This window comes from Anas platyrhynchos, chromosome 5, assembly GCF_047663525.1.
Source record: "Anas platyrhynchos isolate ZD024472 breed Pekin duck chromosome 5, IASCAAS_PekinDuck_T2T, whole genome shotgun sequence".
Lineage (NCBI taxonomy): Eukaryota > Metazoa > Chordata > Aves > Anseriformes > Anatidae > Anas > Anas platyrhynchos.
The window spans coordinates 38,636,969-38,655,816 of NC_092591.1; the positions used below are offsets into that span (position 1 = coordinate 38,636,969).

Genomic DNA, 18,848 nt, shown 5'->3' on the forward strand with positions numbered 1-18,848 from the left:
ATGTAGCCCTATTATTCTCCATTGCACAAGAGACCACATCCAATTCAGGCAAAAAGATTTATGGTCACCCCTCATACCACAGGCTGAACAAATACAGACATGCAGAAAGCAAAAATAAGCAACAAATAAAACCACATGTTCTTTCAACATACATTTCAATACAAAAAAAGATAAATGTTCACAGGGAAAAAAAAAAGGTTATATTTTAATGTATACTCACGTATCAGGGTAGGTATGTGGACACTTGACCCACAGATCAACTTTGGCATATACTTCATTACCACCAGTCAATCCCTGAGGATGCAGAACTAAATTAATTTCAGGAGGTTGTCGTACCTAAAATGGAAAACAAAGCTTTGATTTAAAAGTTTTGTTGTTGTTGTTTTAATGGAAGCAGGAATTATTGCACACAACTCTCACAACCTGTATCATGGCAGAATTCAGGTTAGACCATCCAAACCATGGAAGTAATACATTAAAGTGTTGATGCTGCTCAATGAAGGTGAGGTGGTTCTTTACCACAGCTTATCTGATAAATTTGCAGTTACAGTTAATAGAAAGATGAGTCAGACTAAGCAAAGAGGAGGCTTAGTAATAAAATCTTCCTATTTTGCTTACTGTAGGCTAGTAGTAGAAAAAAGTTAACAATCTGTGACGGGTTATTTGTGGAATATTGCAAATTAATACATTCAACATACGAATGAAATTGTTTCTTTTCTGTTTGTTTTAGCTCACTAACAAACACCAATCATTATTTTCTGACATGATAATAGACTGTAACATCACATCTTGCGTGGCCAAATAAATAGTAGATTTGTTGTATTTATATTTATATTTTTGGCATAAAGCGTAATTTTAATTAGCATTGCCCTTCCTGCCATTCTCTTGAAGTTTTTTTTTTTTTTTTTTTAAGTAGAACATTCCCATATAAACATTCTAAACTTTTTCTTTTCAATTAGATTTTTTTTTTTTAAAGGGAACAGACCTTAGTAATGCTAGGGACAGGTATGGAACTAAGATGACGTAGAAAAACACATACGGGAATGAGTTAAAAGATGGTCAATATCCCCTCTACTTTGCCTTTGCATTTCCAAGTGGGAAAAGTACAGGTAAAGTCAAAATGATGTCAGGTATGAATTTAATAGGGAGGGAGATCAGCGGCACTGCTATGAACTCTAAAAACTTAGGAAGTTACTGACATTGCTAGCATTAAATTCCAGTCCCTCTCCTCCCCCCCAAAAAAGTCACCGGTTTCTGCAAGAATTTTAGGTTAGGGTGTATGGCAGAAAAAACATTAGCAGCCATGATACTTTGTAGAAACTAAAGCCAAAAGAGGACAGACAGACAATAGTAACAGCGAAGTTTTGGGGGACTGATGTAAGTGACCAGTACCTCCAGGTACAGGAGAACAGTGCCACCAGATGCAGCTGGAAAAAAATTCTCAAGAAGATATTGCAGACATGAAAGAGAAATGGAAAAGAGTAATGAGTAGCCGACCTGGGCAATCAATTGTAATTAAAAAAAATACTGTAAAAAAAAAATAAAGTGTAAGTATTCAGTTCTGATGGAAAACAGCCACAGTGAGAGTAAGCCACAGTATAGAGTGAATGTGCAGAGATCAGCAACACGTATGCCGACGAGATGAATGAGTTAAGCAGGTATGTAATTAGTCAGCTAAAGAATAAATTCGGAAGCATTCAAAAATAAAAAGCCAGTTAATTAAAACCCGCTCTGTTCCTCTCCAGAACGGAGACCTGTTTCGCTGGGCTTCCCGTTCAGCCGGGAGACAGGAGGACGAGGGCCCGCGGGGACAAAGCAAACAGCAAATGAAATAAAGCCCAGCGAGGCGGGCGGATACAGCACGGCCACCGAGCGCCGCCGCCTCCCCGCACCGGGCCGCGGGGCCCCGCTCGCTACCTTCCAGGCCCGGCCCTGCCGCAGATCCTGGAAGTCCTGCCCGTAGATGGACTCCAGCGCCTGCAGCTCGTTCTCCTGCCGCAGCTGGTAGCTCTCCGGCGGCTCCGCGGCCGCCTCCGCCGGCAGCTGCTGCGCGCCGCTCGGCCGGGCCATGTCAGCTCCCCGGGCGGCGGCGGGCGGCCGCCATGGCGGGCGGCCCCGCGGCGCTGCCACCCTGAGAGCGGCGCCGGCCCCGCGGCGGCAGCGGGAGGAGGAGGAGGAGCCCCGGCCGCACGGCCCCGCTCCCGCCCGCACGGCGTGTCCGGGGTGGCGGGGTGAGGGCTGGGCTGGGGCTGGAGCTTCTCCCGTGGCTTCCAGCCGGAGGCGGGGTGTGAGCACCGCAGGGTTTCCTGGCTGAACGCCCGGCGAGGCCACGGCCTGTCCGCGGGTGGCTGTGGTGGGACGTGGCACAGAGGCAGCGGGGAGCTGTCAGGGGAGCGGCGGTGGGGAGAAAGGAAACGTGCTTTTCTTCAGCCTTTTCCTGCTGCTGAACAGACGGATGATGAGAAGATGAGGTCACCTTTCAAGTTTTGTGATCCTGACGAAAATACCCCAAGTAAATTTAAACATAGAAGTTCATGCATTAGGTGTGCGTTCCCTGGCAAACGAAAACGTTCTAGTAGTCCATAGCTTGCTACCCTGAGGCCATATATCATACCTCTCACCTTACTGACCTTTGTGTATAGGCTTCTTGTTCTAAGTAGCTCCCTCCTTAGGTAGCCTACTCTACTGAGTAGTTTCTATAGCTCTGTTAGTCCTTCTGAATGCGAGAACTTGCTACGTGCATACTTTTGTTTATCTTTCCACTTCATTTAATCTAAGATCACATGGTCCCAGCTGGTTTTATAACTTACTTACTAATTGCTAGTTTTATGTCTCCATCATGTTATTAGTAAAAAGAAACAACCAACTTTTTGTAAGTGAAATTAAAGCCTAATTTTAACTGCATCACTGTTCTGATACTGTTCCCAGAGAATGCCCGGAAAGTGCCTTCAGTGGTAGAATTTTTGCCTGATTGATATATATATATATATATATATTTTTTTTTTTTTTTTGTGGGAACTGTGTGACCAGAGATGTTTATGTCTAACAGAGGTGTCCTTTTATGGCCAAATGTGACCTGGGGCACTGGTATTGCTCTTGCACCTGTGTAGAAGTAACTGCTCTATTGGAAGCACTGGTGCAGCAGGGTGTGCTCGTCTGTCACTTTGTATGCATTAAAGACTAGAAATTAAAGTTTCCAGGCCGTGGATTCATCTTCTCTTCCACACAAAGATGTAGCAAGTTTGGCCAATGTGAAGATGCAATGCATCGAGTAATTAAGAAACTTCAGTATAATTGTCTTGAACAGAAAGGAGGGCTCTAGACTTGCAAAGTGCTCTGTGTGGTTGGGTCTGGTAACATTGTGTACTGTTGCAATGGCCCAACTGTGTTAGTTGTTCCTGGCTTGGCAAAATTTTAACCAGTTGGGATAAAATGTTCTAGACCAGATGTCTGCCTCAGGCTATTCTATTTTTTTCTCATAATTTCTTCTACAGAGATTCATTGTTTCCAAGAAGAAAGCAGGAGAAAAATGTAATAAGAACGTGGTGAGAAATTATTTTTAAAAGTCTGGTACCCCAGCAGGAGTGTGAAATTCGATGGGTAAGAGAGGAAAAGACAATTTTTTCAGTGCTGCACTCAATGCTAGCTAGCCTTGTGAAAACCTGCATTAAAGTCAATCAAGTTATAGTTTGAAGGGAGAAAAAAATATTCACATGGTCCATAAACATTTACTGGAGTACGGTGAGCATCCCTGGAGCCCACCTGCCCTGAACACTTTTTGACATCTTCCCAAATTTGTCTGCTGTGGGACATGCACATTGAGGTCCCTGGGCACACGGTAAGAGAGGCACATGGCCCAGGTGTCTGCCCAGGTGAAATCCAGCAAGGGCACACAGGACAAAACACAGGCTTGATTTTTAACAAGCTGCCCTCTGAAAGTCTTTAAGTTAAAGTGCTTTAAGCTGGGCACCTGCCACATGGAGGCACACTTGGCGCATTTAAACACACAAATTTCCATGCCTATACAGGATCAGATATATATCTGTACTGAACACAGATTCAGTATTATACATATTTCAACAAGCTCGCAAGATTTCAGTGGGTAACGTACGTGGAAATTCAAGTTTCGGGACCTGCTTTGAAACACCCTCCTGGGAAGCCGCGGCGCCCACAGGGGGCTCCCGTCACGGGGCGGCGCCGGGAGCAGCGCGTCCCGCCCGCGACACACCCCGACAAAATGGCGGCCCTCGCTGCCGCGCTGGCCACGTGATGGCGGAGGCGGGAGCTCGGCTCCCCGGTGTGCCCGGTGGCTGGCAGCGGGGCTGTGCGGCTCTGCGCGCCGCCCGGGCTGGGCTGGGCTTTCCCGCAGGGACGTAGGGGGCCCGTCGGCTTCCCGGGACTCGCCGACAAGCTGCTTTCGCTGAGGGGCAGCTGGGGTGCGGCGGGAGCCCGCTGTCGGGAGAGCGGGCAGCATGAGCGGCGGCAGCGCTAGCGGGCTGCCCGCGGGAGGCCGGGCGCTCTGCCTCGCTCTGCGCGGAGCTACCGGGGGGGCAGCGGGGCAGCGGGGCGGGCGCTCCGCCGGCTCGCCCGAGAGGCGCTGAGGGAGTGAGAAGCATGGGACGGCTAGCGGCAGGGGACAGCCCGCGGTATCTCCTCCTCTCCTCTCCCGGCGGCATGACGAGCCGAGCCCGCTTCCCGGGACGCAGCAACGCGGCGAGCGGACCAGCCGGGGCTCCCTCCGCCGCCGCGCCGCCTCGCCCGAGCGCCCCGCTGGCTCACTGAGGGGCAGCGCCAAGGCCGGGGGCTGGCGGGCGGCATGGCGTGGAGCGGCAACGGCAGCGCGGCGAGCAGCGGCGGGCGCGGCGAGGAGCGGGGCTACCGGCACTTCGCCACCGCCGCGCAGGTCGTCATCTTCGTGGGCGCTCTGCTGGGTGAGTGCGAGCCGCGGGTAAGGCGGGTCGGGGCTGCCCGGGAGGGCGGCGAGCTGGGTTTCGGTAAGGCGCTGCGGCTGGGTCACTGGAAGCTGCTGCTGGAAAGGGCGAGGCTTCTCACACGAGGCTTGGTGGTGAATGTCTCCAGCTGGTGCAGGTGATTTCAGTAGGGCTTTGCTGGTGGTCATGGGCGCTTATTACCAAGGATTTGTTTTTGTCTGTTTTTTTGAGTAATGCTAGAATCAATTTAGGCGTCAGTTCCAATTCATTCTAATATCGATTTCTTCTTGGCAGTGTTTCATAGCATGCTGCTTCTTTCTAAAATAGATGGTGAGCGTTGTCTTGGAACAGCACTGAGCTCTGGGCTTGGTCACTGATGGACTTACCTGCTATTACTGTCAATCATCAAGTCACTTTGCCTGGTTTATTCCTCTATCCAGCAGGGATAAGGGTCGTTCTTCTGTGCTTTTTTTTTTTTTTTGATCATAGATAACATGTGAAAACAGCCCTCCGTGGTGGGTCGCATGGTATAAAACAATAGCCAGCAAATAGTAAGTGTGATTAATGAACCTGTTCCCAATACATATGGTCTACGGTGTCCTAAAAGCTACAAGATTAGGTGAAAAAAGTCAGAACTTGAGTTCTTGTTCTCTGTCTTGTGGGTTTACAGCCTTAAGATCTGATCCAAAGCCCTTTGGATCATGTGTCCAGGGTTACTTTCATGACGATAGCTCTCTATGGACACACTCATGTAGTTAGTGTGAGAAACACTCCATAGCCAATAACTTAGGCTCAGGCGAGGATCTCAGTGAAGTAGTAATTTATTCGCGATTGCAATGGCGGGCGCCCCACAAGCAGGAGAGAGCGCATCTACTAGTTCCAAAACACAGTTTATATACCTTTTGATGGCAGGACCCTCCCCTGTTTCCCCACTGAGTGGGTAATCCAGGTTCACAATCTATCTGATGCTTCACAAACAATGCATAGTCTTCAGTTACCGGCCTGTTAAATTTCAAATTTCTTTTGACATTTTTACTGCTTGAAGTGGTAATGTTTCTTCACTTATCTGACTTGACTTGACACCGTGATTTTCACCTAATTGTCCTAAGGAGACTGGTTGTCTGCATTTTACTAGGTCGCCTGCTAAACTTTCTTATCACTGTAAGCATATCTCAGTACCACATTCCCTCCTTCTAAACAATGTAACTCTGCAAAAACAACATTTCGATTCCCACAATTCCCCCCTTTTCTTTTTTTATAAACTGTTGATTTTTGCAAAACCTTTCTCTAAGGTGCAATTTGATAGACTTCTTCTTCTTTGCTTTCTTTGCTTTCCATCTCCTCATTATCTCCTTATCTGAGTAAGGTGGTAGCTCTATGGTCATTTGTTTCAATAGTGCGGTTTCAGTTAACCACTGTACTAGTCCTCTTACACAGGGGATAATGCAGCAACCAATGGCTGTCAAAACTCCTACAACTACGACCAATGTTGCAAATATGCCTATTTTATTTTATTTTTTTCTGCCAATTCACTGGCAAGGGTGGTAAGCCCTTGCAATGCTCTTGTTACCGAGCCATCTGGGACACTATTGTTGGGTATAAGAGTGCAACAATGGTTGCTCAGTATTACACACACAAACACACCTACTTCCTCTGCGAGCATCATATCTAATGCTATCCTGTTTTCCCAAGCCATTTTGCTGATGGCATCTAGTTGTTCAGCGATTCCTCTCATCGCATCCTTGGTATAATTGATGAATCTCTGCTGATTATAATAGAAATAATTAATCCAATCCACATTTTTATTGATTGTTACCCACCAGAACAGTGACTCAAACCCTGCAGCAATTTGATTTCTGGCTTTATGTTCATCTGGAACTCCTCTAGGTACCCCAATAGAATCTATATATACTCTATCATCAAATGATATTCCTAAGCCTCTTTTACTTCTGGGTATTTGTAATGTTTCTTTTTCAAATGCCAGGGTGAAGGGTATAGCTAATTGAACAAGTGCGCAAGTGCCTTCCCAATTAGATGGTAGGGTGGACTGTAAGATCTTCCCTCCACCGTACCACCAGAGATCTGCCCTGGGGATCTCTAGTCTTGAGCAGTTTCCCATCAAGTCCTTGGTAGCACAAGGCAAATTCTCCCAGATGCCAGGTAGCACTCACACCCTGCCGTGAGAGGCAAGCTGTATGGTTACCTATAGCTGTAGAGAATGCAGGGGGAACCGCGATATTGTTATCATGCAAGGAACAGCAAAGAGAGACTTACAGGCCTCATTTCCCCAGGCAGTCTTTTCTTGGTACAATGCAATCATACATCGCATCCCTTGGGAGTCTTTGGTCCACCCCCATGGGAAGGGCACTATCTGGGCAATCGGTCATCCCGAGGCACAAGCATAGCAATAGCTACGGTTGAGACTCTGGACGGTATATTTGACCCATTCTATCCAGGCATTCACATCCCCATACCTTGTTTGAACTGACACATTTCAGAGGGCTTCCTGTTTTCTCTCCTGTTTTCTCCTTGAGTTTCTCCCTTTCTCTGATGGCAATAGAGGATTGTTTCCATACAGCTATTCTCAATCTGGCTGTTGGGTCTCTCCCAGTTATTTGTTCTCTCTGCTCAATTGTCGTTGGGCATTTAAATCTCCACAAGCTAACACCTCACAAACATCAAACGTGACAGAATGTGGTACATAACCCTCTGTCACAGTCACCCATATTTTGATGGGGTATCCCGTTTTTGCTATTATCTGGTCATGCCTTTTGCAAGTTGCCAATTGACCAAGGCCTTCTCTGAGGCCTAGAATCACTAAAAACAAAATTAGTAATCAATTTTTCCCTGTCATTATTTTTAAACCTTAGGTTTCCAAATAATTATCGATACAAAAAAAAATAAGATGTACACTACTACTATAACAACCCCCCCTTGGGAGCACTGCAATTCGCTATAGGTCTGTTCTTTCTCTCAATCACAAGTCACAGTCGTTAGTTACCTGTGAAAATAAAAGGTTAGTTTACAATTGTAAGCTCTTATCCTGCTCAGAGTCCACTATGAGATTTTTCTCTTCAATTTCAACTTCCAACAAGTCTTTCGTAGGAACAGCTTCCCAGGTACTAGCGTCGACGGATGCCTTCACTCGAGTATAGTGAGTCCAACCTTTTCCGCAGTTCTTATGGCTGTTTCAGTGGTTAGTAATTGTCCTTCCCATTCAGGCCGGAGTTGACTCTTTCCAGGTCCGAATCAGGACCCGGTTTCCTGGGTGATGGTGGTGAATGGGGAATTCCAAAGGTGGGGTTTGAGCCAACAACCCACAGGTCCTGAGAAATGACAAAGAAGAGGACAAACCCAGAATACAGTTCTTAAGAAAACTCTCTTGTTTTGAATTGTGGTATCTCATCCCTTCTGCCCAGATAGGGCAATCTGAACAGCATCTCATATGGTGAAATTCCTATATCCTTTCTTGGTGCTGTTTAAACCTGTAGGAGTAAGCATTTTACCCAAGGAAGTTGGGTTTCTAACACTAGTTTAGTTAATTGCTTCTTTAATGTCTGATTCATTCGCTCCACCTTCCCAGAAGAGGAGGGGTGCCAGGGGCTGTGAAAATCCCACTCAATCTCTAAGGCCTGCTTTAACCCTTGCAGTAAAGCTTTACACCCATCCAGTCACGTGGTCAATTAGGACAAACAAGTAACTCAGTAAAGTTTACCTGTATACTTTGGAAAGGTCAAACCCCTGGCTCCCGTCCCCCTCTAGATGGGTTACAGAAGACCTTTTTATTTACCTTTTGACATATGGTACATCCTCTACATATGTGCTTCCCTAAAGTGTATATTCCTACACAGACATACTTTCTTAGCACAACATCACACATTGCTTGCACCTCCCAATGACTCTTTTGATGTAAAACAGTTAATATTTGCCTCATTATCACTTTATTCAGCATTTCTCTCCCATTAGGGAGTATCCATTTTCCTTCAGACTTCATGGCTCCTGATTTCTTAAAAAAAAATCTTTCTTTTAAAACTTTTTAGTTCTTTCTTAATTTTCAACAATTCTTTGAATCCTCTCTGCATTTATTCTTTGTTTTCCTTCAGACATTAGATGCCTTAAATACCTGACTTCTCTTTCTCCGTATTGTAATTTATTTATTTTTTTTTTAATACTCCCAAGCCCTGGTTTCCCAGAAAGTTGAATAGCTTGTTAGTAGCTTTCTTCACAACTCTTTTCTCCTGTCCTGACAATAGAAAACGATCCATATATTCGTTAACATTAATACCCCCTTGGGAGGTTGTAATTGCTCCAAAATCTTTTTTTTAGAACTTAACCAAATAGATAGGTGGCCCAGTAAACCCTCGGGGTAAAATTGTCCACCTATATTGTTGCTTCCGCCCCCATTTCAGGGTCTTTCCAGTCAGAGGTGAATATACATGTACGTTTGCTCTCAGGGCCTGAGAGCACTCCATTAATAACACTGTTATTCCAGTCTAACAATTTACTATTTGAATGCCCAATTTAATCATTAAATCCCTTCTCAACAAGTTAGTCCCTGCCTTGGGTACATACAATAATTACCCAGTGATCATTTTATCCCCTGGTCTCAGGTTGGTATCCCCCAAAAGTGGCACTGTTATTCCAGCCCCTTCTACCCCCATCACTTTTTAGGGTTTCATTAGTTAATTTAATCCCTGATGCTTTACAAGTCAGTAATGACCTAGCTGTTCCCCAGTGTATTAGGTTTGATGGCAAGGTTCGGGGGCTGTGAGTGGGGGGCGTGGGAAACTGCAGTGGCAGCCCCCGTGAGAAAAACCCAGAAGCCTCCCCGTGGCAGGTAAGGGACAATTTCATCTGGCCCCAAAGGGGCCCACTGCCGCCCAGAGCCAAGCCATAAGCAATACAGTCCGTGCCTCTGTGAGAGCACAGCCACGAAAACAAACAAACAAAGAAACAAACAAAAGCCTGCTGCTCAACAGCAGTTGGGAGAGCGAGAAACCCCCCCGCAGACACCAGTCAGTGCAGAAGGAGGGGGAGGAGGCGCTCCAGGCGCTGGAGCCGAAGCCCCCCTGCGGCCGCTGGAGAGGCCCCTGGTGGAGCAGGCTGTTCCCCCCTCCCCGATGCTTGGGAAACTGAACAAACACCACAGCAAATATGCAAATATACCAAAACTTCTAGACTGTTACTTAGATAATGCCTACATCACCTTTCCCTGCTCATTCAACTTCAAACAGCTCTGTTAAATACTACATGCCACACCTTTAACACCTTCAGCAACCCTTTTAACACTTCCTTTATCTTTCTCCAGCCTGTACTTTTCTAATACCAGCACCAAAGGCTCAGTCAGGGTCCAACTTAATTCCATACCTTTTCCCTCCAAGATACTGAAACAACATATCAATATAGTATATTTCATGCCATTTTCCTTCTTTCCTCCTTCTTCCACTCCCGATATTCCTATTCGAAGTGGCCAGCCTGGCCACACTTAAAACATCTTATCAAAGCCTGTCTCTGCTAGGACTCAGGCCACAACACAGGCAGCCTTCTTTGCCTGCCATTCCTTCATCTCTCTTCCTCTCCTTTCCATCCTGGCCCTGACTCCCCCTGAAGATTTTCTTCCTCTTTCTCCAACCCTCTGCCTTACTACCTGCTGCACTGTCAATACCATTAGTTTCGCTCTTTTTTTTTTTTTTTTTTTTTTTTTCCCTTATCTCCCCTCTGGACACACACCTCCAGGGCCTCCCGCAGGAGGGTCCCCCAGTCAGTTCACTACATCCCCCCACCTTCTGAAGCATTTTCTGCGTATTTTGCCAGGCTTTAATCACACAATGAACTTTCAAGAGCCCTTGGGATACTGGGTCCTCAGGTCTCATCCCCAAGTACTTTCTCATTCTGACCCCAAGTCTCTCATATGATTTCTGTGTTGCACACTATTATTATTCCAGCCAGGATTGGCAAGTGGGTATTTCTGCCCTGCCGGTATTACCCCTGGTCCTGGAGGATGAGCTCTTTCCCATTTTTGTATAGCAGCTCTCCTCCTGATCATTCCCATTTCTTTCCCTGTAAACAACATACTTATAGACATAATTCCCTCCCCCAAGAGTATAAACCAGGTCGTAGGAACTGGTCTAATTGTTCAACTAGGCTGTTGGGGTCCTCAAATAAAGACTTCCTCTCCTTCTTAAAAGTCCTAACCTCTCTGCTGGTAAGGAGGGGGGGGTAGTTCACCTAAGAGGATACACAGTTATTGTTAGTACTGTTAGTATCAGGGAAGGCAAAATTCTCAATATCTCTTCTACCTTGTTCTAATTCTTGCCAGAACCTAGAGTACGATCCTTCTTTAGGGACAGTGTTAATTACAGCCCCTGTCTCCCTTCCTGGAGTGACTGCTGCTGTCACCAGTTCAATATTAAGATTATAGGGAGCATAACTTGGCTCCTTCTCTAAAAAAAGGAATCTTCTTGTTTACACATAAATTTAAAGCCTGAATTTTCATCAGACCCGTATTTTGGCCAAAATACTGCTGTTTCCTTAATTGGTTCTTTTGTCCAGACTGATACACAATATTTAACCTTTTTTAAAATTATTTTTCTTTTACAATCCCTCTAATTTTGGGATTATGTTTCCAATTTCTTATCATTCTTCAGGAAGAACTATTAGTAGGCACTCCCCCAGGGATATCTCCCTGTCCCCTGGAACTCATATTTTCCCATTTTTCCTAACCCTCGCCAGTATGTGCTACAGAAATTTCCCTTCTGCAGTTTACCACACACTAACGTACTGAAAGATGGGGGTGTACCGCCAAGCACTTCCCCGTGCCAGCGTTACCGCACACCTGAGTTTACCAGATTCCCTGGTGTACTTCCAAGCACTTCCCCGTGCAAGGATTACCGTACACCAGATTCCCCTGGTGTAGTGCCAGCACTTCCCCGTGCAAGGGCTTACCATACACCAGATACCCGACCCCCAAGGCAATACTTAATATTTCTTACCTTGGTCTGTGCACAGAGTTACCGGATCGATTCTTAAAAACCTGGAGTGCCTACCTTCTTCCTTTCCCCACTACTTCACGGATCCTGCCTCTTTAACCAGTCTCGGGCCCTCTGTCAGCTTTCCGCAGAACCGCCACCGTCGATGCACAGGACCGCTGAAATCAGCGGGGCATGCCTTCCTGCTGCTGCGGCGGTGGGGCTCCCCAGTAGGTGACTGGATCCCGGACGAGCCCCCAAATTGTGAGAAACACTCCGTAGCCAATAACTTAGGCTCAGGCGAGGATCTCAGTGAAGTAGTAATTTATTCGCGATTGCAATGGCGGGCGCCCCACAAGCAGGAGAGAGCGCATCTACTAGTTCCAAAACACAGTTTATATACCTTTTGATGGCAGGACCCTCCCCTGTTTCCCCACTGAGTGGGTAATCCAGGTTCACAATCTATCTGATGCTTCACAAACAATGCATAGTCTTCAGTTACCGGCCTGTTAAATTTCAAATTTCTTTTGACATTTTTACTGCTTGAAGTGGTAATGTTTCTTCACTTATCTGACTTGACTTGACACCGTGATTTTCACCTAATTGTCCTAAGGAGACTGGTTGTCTGCATTTTACTAGGTCGCCTGCTAAACTTTCTTATCACTGTAAGCATATCTCAGTACCACATTCCCTCCTTCTAAACAATGTAACTCTGCAAAAACAACATTTCGATTCCCACATTAGGCATTCAGTAGCTTGGAGTTTCTATAACAAAATGAAGAAGACAAAACAAACCCAATCCAAACAAAGCCTTAAATTTAACAAGGCTTACAGTAAGTCATGGTTTGGCGCTCCTGCAGTTTGCTTTCAAGAGATGGGCTCTCTTGATTTGGACCTGCCATAAGGGGCTTAGCGCTGATCATTTAGTGGGGAGGCTGATGAAGCAAAACTAGAGAGGAAATCATGGTAAAAATTGTTGTTTTTTTTTTTTTTTTTTTGAACTATGAAAACAACAGCAGTAGTCCAACAACAAATGTTGGGCCTCATGAATTTGCAGTGATGGAAACCAATTTTAACTTTTTTTTTTTTTTTGGAATTGCCTTCTTTTTCTGTCTCTGCTGTGCTGTTTTAGTAACACCATGTTATCGTAACAGCTGAAAATCTTAGTCTTTAAAAATGTCTTCCCATAGCATCTATGTGAATGTACTGTTACTCCTTATTTACTGAGTGGAAAGAAAGCTGCAACAAAGTTGCATCCCTAGTCTCCAGCACTGAATTTCAGTGAGTGCGTACTCAGCTGTCATATTTGCCACAAGTTTTGCCAGACTGTGATTTCTCAGTTGTGAGAGAGACGTATGCTGCATTTTTCCCTCCTGTTTGAGACCTGTGGGGAGACTTGTAGCAAAAGGAGAAATTTCTGACTTAGCTTTCCTTGTGTTTTGAAAAGACAGTGCTACAGTGAGTGTTTCATGATATTTGTTAAGGACGAAGAGTCAAACTGTTCTTTTTCCAATATATTGAAAACACATCCTTGAATGTTTGTTTATTTTATGTAGTAATGACAATAATACTGGTTTCTAGAATTCTGTGTATCTTTGAAGGGAATTACATAATTGTCACAAACTTGCTGTAGTTTGAAATTCTATATGAGCTGTAGATGTAAGAGGATCTAACCAGTAGAACCAACCAAAATTACCAAAAGAAGCTAATAGTCTGCTATAGCAGACTTTTTTCCTACTTTTTCTCCTAATTTATAGTAAGCTTTTATTACTAAAAACTTAGGATTTCTTAAAGAAACAGATTATTCCATGTTTGGAATGGACAAAATATAATTATTGTTGTAAAAATCACTAGTTTAGAGCAGTTACAGATGAGTTGTTCAGGTAAGTTGGTCATGGATTACTGATTTAATTAAGATCTAAGTACAGTGTTATAGCTTACAGTTCTTAACAGCTGTTCATGAGACTTTGAGTTTGTTTGCACAAGCTTGGTGATGTTCCTCTTCTGCTTGCATGGAAGTTCTTGATGAGCAAACTACTACTGACTTTAGTATTTGAGACCTGAGAAAGAAATCTGTGTCTCTGTACTTTGAACCCAGCTGGTACTACCTGTGATGCGCTCATTTGGCTGCAACCTGCTGTGAGGTTTCAGTGCAAGATGAGAGGATTGGTGGATGGAGGAATTCAATCAATTTATAGTTCCTGATTGGTGTCTCAGTTCACTTCTGTGCAGGAAAGATTTGCCATATTTTCAAGACTTACAAGCCATTTCTATCTGTGGTGCTTGTCTGGACACGTGAACTGGTGAATTCTTTTGGGGAACTTTTGCGCGTGTTGGTGAACTTAGCAAATGTACAAGGTGAGGTATAAAGTATGTAAGGGACTAGAAGTCCTTGTAAATGTTATGTAATGTACCTGTGCAGCTGGTAATGATGGTGCTCATAGTAATGGCATTTCTTAGCCTTTGAGCTATCAATTCTGAGCAGGGCTGGAATAAAACAGTTAAAACGCTTGCCACTTGCATTTCTCATTGAACTGTACTTGGATCAGGAAGTGCAGGGCATCTTGTGGTGGTTTAACCTTGCTAGGCATCTGAACTCCACCACAACTGCTCTCTCACTGACCTAGTACACTTGTAGAATAGTATACAGGTGTGGATACATGCTGAGCATCCACAGTAGAACTAGGAAAAAAACATGCTCTCATTACTACTTTACTTTTCTAATCTGTGTATACTTCTTCCTCCCTGAACCGAAGAGATGGTGTACCTTAGGAATTCGTGAATGACAAATATATACATAGAGATATGTTTCTGGTGTGGTGTTAGGATAACTGCAGGTATGGTGGGATTAAAGCTGTTCATTCTAGGAACACTTGTAGGAGAATATAGAAATTTAGGAGTATGTAGTAAATAATTATGCTGCTTCTGTTCAACTCTCTAATATGACTGACTATTTTGGATAGCTAAGTTCCTTTAATTGGCTTAGTAAAGGGAAGTCTAATGGGATGTATTTCTATGTCTATGTGTAATGCAACATTCCAGTGGCAGAGAGGGAAAACTTCAGTGTTCTTATGTCCATGGGATGTTGGCTCCTCTTGCTGGAGAGTAGTTGGTCTTCAGCTCTCATCTGTCTTGTTGGGATTGCAATGACTGTGTCCCGGAGCAAGGCAGGGCACTGATGGTTACGGATAGGAAAACACATTCTCACTGTGCTGGCTGGTCTGTACCTTGGCCTTGTATGGATGAGGCTTGCTCTCTCATGTCACACTGAGAAACTGGTTAAGTTTGTGAGCTTTCATGGGGAGAACATTTCTTGTTGCCTACTGCCGCAGAGAAGATGAGGATTTGTCTGGATGAGGTGAACACCTCAGGCTGCTTGCTTCTGCCATCGAGGCTGCATCTGGCTGTGCATGTAGGCCCAGTGGTGGAGAGCGCTGCAGGGGTATCAACAGATAAAGGATGGATAAGAGGGCTCAAAGGTGACAAAGTCTCCAACATTTGAGAAGCATGCTGGGCAGCAGTTCAGTTTAATTGCCCTAGGGAAGAGTTTCTTGGTTGGTGTTTATTTTCTCCCTTCTGAGACCTGTGTAATCTGGCTTCATTCTAGATTTTCTCCTTCGTTCTCTTGCCTTTGTTATAAATGAAGTCTCAACTCAATCTGAATTATAAAAGGAATATTTAAAAAAGGCAAGTAAACAGCGCTGGGTGTGCAGGGAGTCTACGCTCCACCAACACGCACACGAGCATCAAAGATTCTAAGTATATAGAACATTGCTTTTACATACTAAACCCGAGAATGCCTATACATACATACAATCAGAAAAGGTAACAAACAATCCTTTAAGTTCTATGACTTAACAGTCTCCATTTCCCATTCCTTTTGAGCAATATGTCTTGCTTTAAGCTGTCAAACAACTCGGCCTTCGGGCCTTATGTATCCCGTTCTTCCTGGATCGAAGAGAAGCATACCCATCTCCTTTTCAAGGTCAAAAGGCACGTCTGGGTCACCAGAGGGCATAACAGCGAAGGCCTGTGATGGCTGTAGCAGCAGAGGGGCCGATGGTGTAGCAGTCGGATCAGTAAAGGAGCCCGCAGCTCCCTCACTGTCTGGCAAACCACACGTTTCTGACTGTGGTCCCACAGGGCTCTTTAAGGCCTCAGAGATTGCTTGCCAGGTGCTGAGCAATCCCACTGCAACCTTGTCATTTTTAGTTGCAGAGTCCCACACCTTAACCTCAGTTTTGCCCCCTATTTCAAGATCATTAACTGTCCAATTGTTAATAAGGAGAATAAGCTGTAAGGTTACCAGGACAGTCCTTGTTCCTAAGGACGTATGATTCCCCATAATGCACCAACTGCTTACCAGCGAGAGGCAGTTGTGTGCGTGGGTCCGCTTCTCTCAGCTTGAGCTTCTTCCCAGCTCTGGTGCGCCTATTTCCAGTGATTTTCTGTACGAGGTTCTCTGAGCGGTTTGCTGAGTTTGGCCGAGCCTATCTTCATGAGGCAATCAATGTGCCTGTTCCCGTCCTGGTCTCCATTCTGCTAGCCTGTTCCTCTTCATTCCTTCTTTCTACGTCTTTATTGATGACATAACTTCATCGGGTTGCCTTTTTTTTTTTTTTTAATTTTGATGACAGGCTCTCCTCTTATACCCTTCTCCTCACAGCAGTTCTTTTCAAAACAACTTTTCATTGGTCAAACAACTTTGAATATAACAATAGCAAACACCCAGAAACTTGCATGCTTTAAGGGCTGGAGAACAACAGAAACCTGAGACTGCATGGAGTCTCCCGAATCACCCTTTTGTGTTCCCTCTAAACTCTTTTACATTCCTGATGGCCTCATTGTTAAGAGTCTAATATTATCTCAACCACAGGGCTTTTCGACCCCCATGGCCACAGTCTACATCTCCCCCTTCTTCATTAATATCAACCGTTTTGTCGACACAAATTACCACTCCATATATAACACCTTGAAGACCATGTAGTGGGATGGGGGCATATTTCAGGCTGTTTGGACTTCTAATATACAGAGTGCTGTGAGGTTTAACGACTGTATGGTAAGACTGCAGCTAGCCCTGAAATTCATTTCAGTAACGCAGATCAGACAGCATGCAAAGGGGAGTCACACGTGTTGGTGGCACTCATGGGCCACCTGTATTTGGAAGAGAGAGGCTTCAGATCTCTCAGGCTGAAGTCACAGCTATGGAGCAAAATGCATAGATTGCTTCCCATTAAACTTAATTTAAGTTTTTAACTTGATTTTTTAAAAAATTCAAATATTTTTTTCCTGCTGCCACCCCCTGTTAGCATGAAAAGAAAGCAATAAAAAGTTGTAGTATATTCTTGGCAGCTATTCAAGAATGAATGAACAATTTATGAAAATAGAGTATTTGAACAAGGTAACTGTGGGGAAAAACCATTTAGGAGAATATGGAGTTACAGCTTTTACCCCTGTGGCTGTCACTCCCTTGAAAAAAAAAGGATGCATGTGGACAGTGACTTCTAAATATCTGACAACTGCTGAATGGCAAATCAAAGATACCTAAAGATACCTTTTATCCCCCCCAGCCCCCGCCTTGTTTTAAAGGTTCAAGATGACATAGGGCTTCTTTTCAAAGCCAGTAAACTTTTAATAGCTTCCTTTAGTACAAGAGGATTCTTGAGATCAGATTTGCAGTGAAAATAGGAACAGAGCAGCATTGCTCTCCAAAGCACGTTTATCTCTTGCCATTAGAGGCAGGCAGCCTGCAGGGACTGACTATTACTCCAGCACAGCAGCCAGATCTTTCAGAGAGGGAGAGGGAGCATTGCTTCAGGGCTCCAGCTGGGAGAGGTCGCTGGAGACTGCTGCAGTTCAGTGCTGGCAGTGCGATTTTCCTACAGTTCACTTATTTACATACAAATCTACGTATCTTATAACTGCAGTTAAATGGCTGAGCTAATGATTTGTGCTTTTATTGAGTGTGCTGTGTGTGTAGCTGAATGCTCCTGCTGTTGGGCTTAGGCGAGATTATATCTCATTATCACGGTTTGTATTTTTTATTCTTTTCATATTCTCCACATCTGAGAGTCTTTGTGTGATCCTGAGATTGAGCCTGTTCACAATTTTCATGTTAGTTTTGTAGATAAAACTGAATGAACTTCTTCCTTCAAAAAATTATGCACCCGTTTTCCTGTGGATTTCCCAGGAGCTGTTTGGCTCCAGGCTCTCCCTGCCCTTGAAACTGATTTTCATTTCCCTGTCTGGACATCTGTGTAAAGCAAACACAAAATTAAATTTTTATGGCACCTGATTTGTGAAGACGTTTATCCTTTTGGGGATCCAATCCTAAATTAATTGGCAGTCTAGGTAATGCATTTAAAGCAAATGCATACTAGCATAAGGAATAAACAGTTGTCTGGAATAACTGTGAGGTTTGTCACAAGCATCCTCTACAAAGAGCAAAGCTGGGAGTCTTGCAGTAAAGAATATTGTAGGTACACAATTAATGGCTAGATGGAATTGATTTTTAAAGACAGAGGCATGTCTTTAATAGCTCCAGGTGAAATCTGTATTCCTGCCTTCAAAATGGGTGTAATAAAAAATAAATGCATGAAAGGATCAGAGATGGAGAAGATGTTTTGTTTCTACTGGGGTTGCTCTTGGGAAAGCTGGAATTGTTTCTGGATGAAATTTGCAACCTAGGCAGTTCACATGGATTGACTTGGTTGATTAGATGGAATAATTAAAGTTCACCAAAGTAAAAAGCAGCATCAGGCAAGTGCAATGATAAGAGTGGTAATACTTGCATGTAATAGCAATTATGTAGTAATAACAGATTACTGCAATGCTATGATACTGGAATAATTTTCCTCTGCATTTTCCTGAGTGGTTCTAAGCCTCAGATACAACGGACCCTGCAGCAGTAAGTCCAGGCTGCACCTTGCTAAAGTCTGCTTGGAACAGG

At 44.5% G+C, this 18,848-nt stretch overlaps 2 protein-coding genes across 5 annotated transcripts in view; one reads left to right on the plus strand and one right to left on the minus strand.

Moving 5' to 3' along the window:
• The window catches only part of EIF2AK4 (eukaryotic translation initiation factor 2 alpha kinase 4), a 38,386-nt gene extending 36,149 nt beyond the window's left edge, over positions 1–2,237 (minus strand). Inside the window, exons 1-2 of one of the 3 annotated variants that reach the window (XM_027459560.3) lie at positions 1,918–2,166; positions 221–336 (exon numbers count right to left, since the gene is read on the minus strand). In XM_027459560.3, the coding sequence (XP_027315361.1) occupies positions 221–336; positions 1,918–2,070 (269 nt within the window). In that variant the 5' untranslated portion in view covers positions 2,071–2,166. Of the gene's footprint in view, positions 1–220; positions 337–1,392; positions 1,522–1,917 lie in introns of those variants that run through there. The other 2 variants (XM_038180149.2, XM_038180152.2) reach the window with 2 other exon arrangements.
• Positions 2,238–4,214: 1,977 nt separating this feature from the next.
• GPR176 (G protein-coupled receptor 176) overlaps positions 4,215–18,848 on the plus strand; it is a 41,513-nt gene continuing 26,879 nt past the window's right edge. For both annotated transcript variants that reach the window (XR_011809719.1, XM_027459563.3), the window contains exon 1: positions 4,215–4,931. Coding sequence is in view for 1 of the 2 variants with exons in the window: in XM_027459563.3 (XP_027315364.1) it covers positions 4,817–4,931 (115 nt within the window). In the remaining variant the exon portion in view is untranslated. The remainder of the gene's footprint in view (positions 4,932–18,848) is intronic.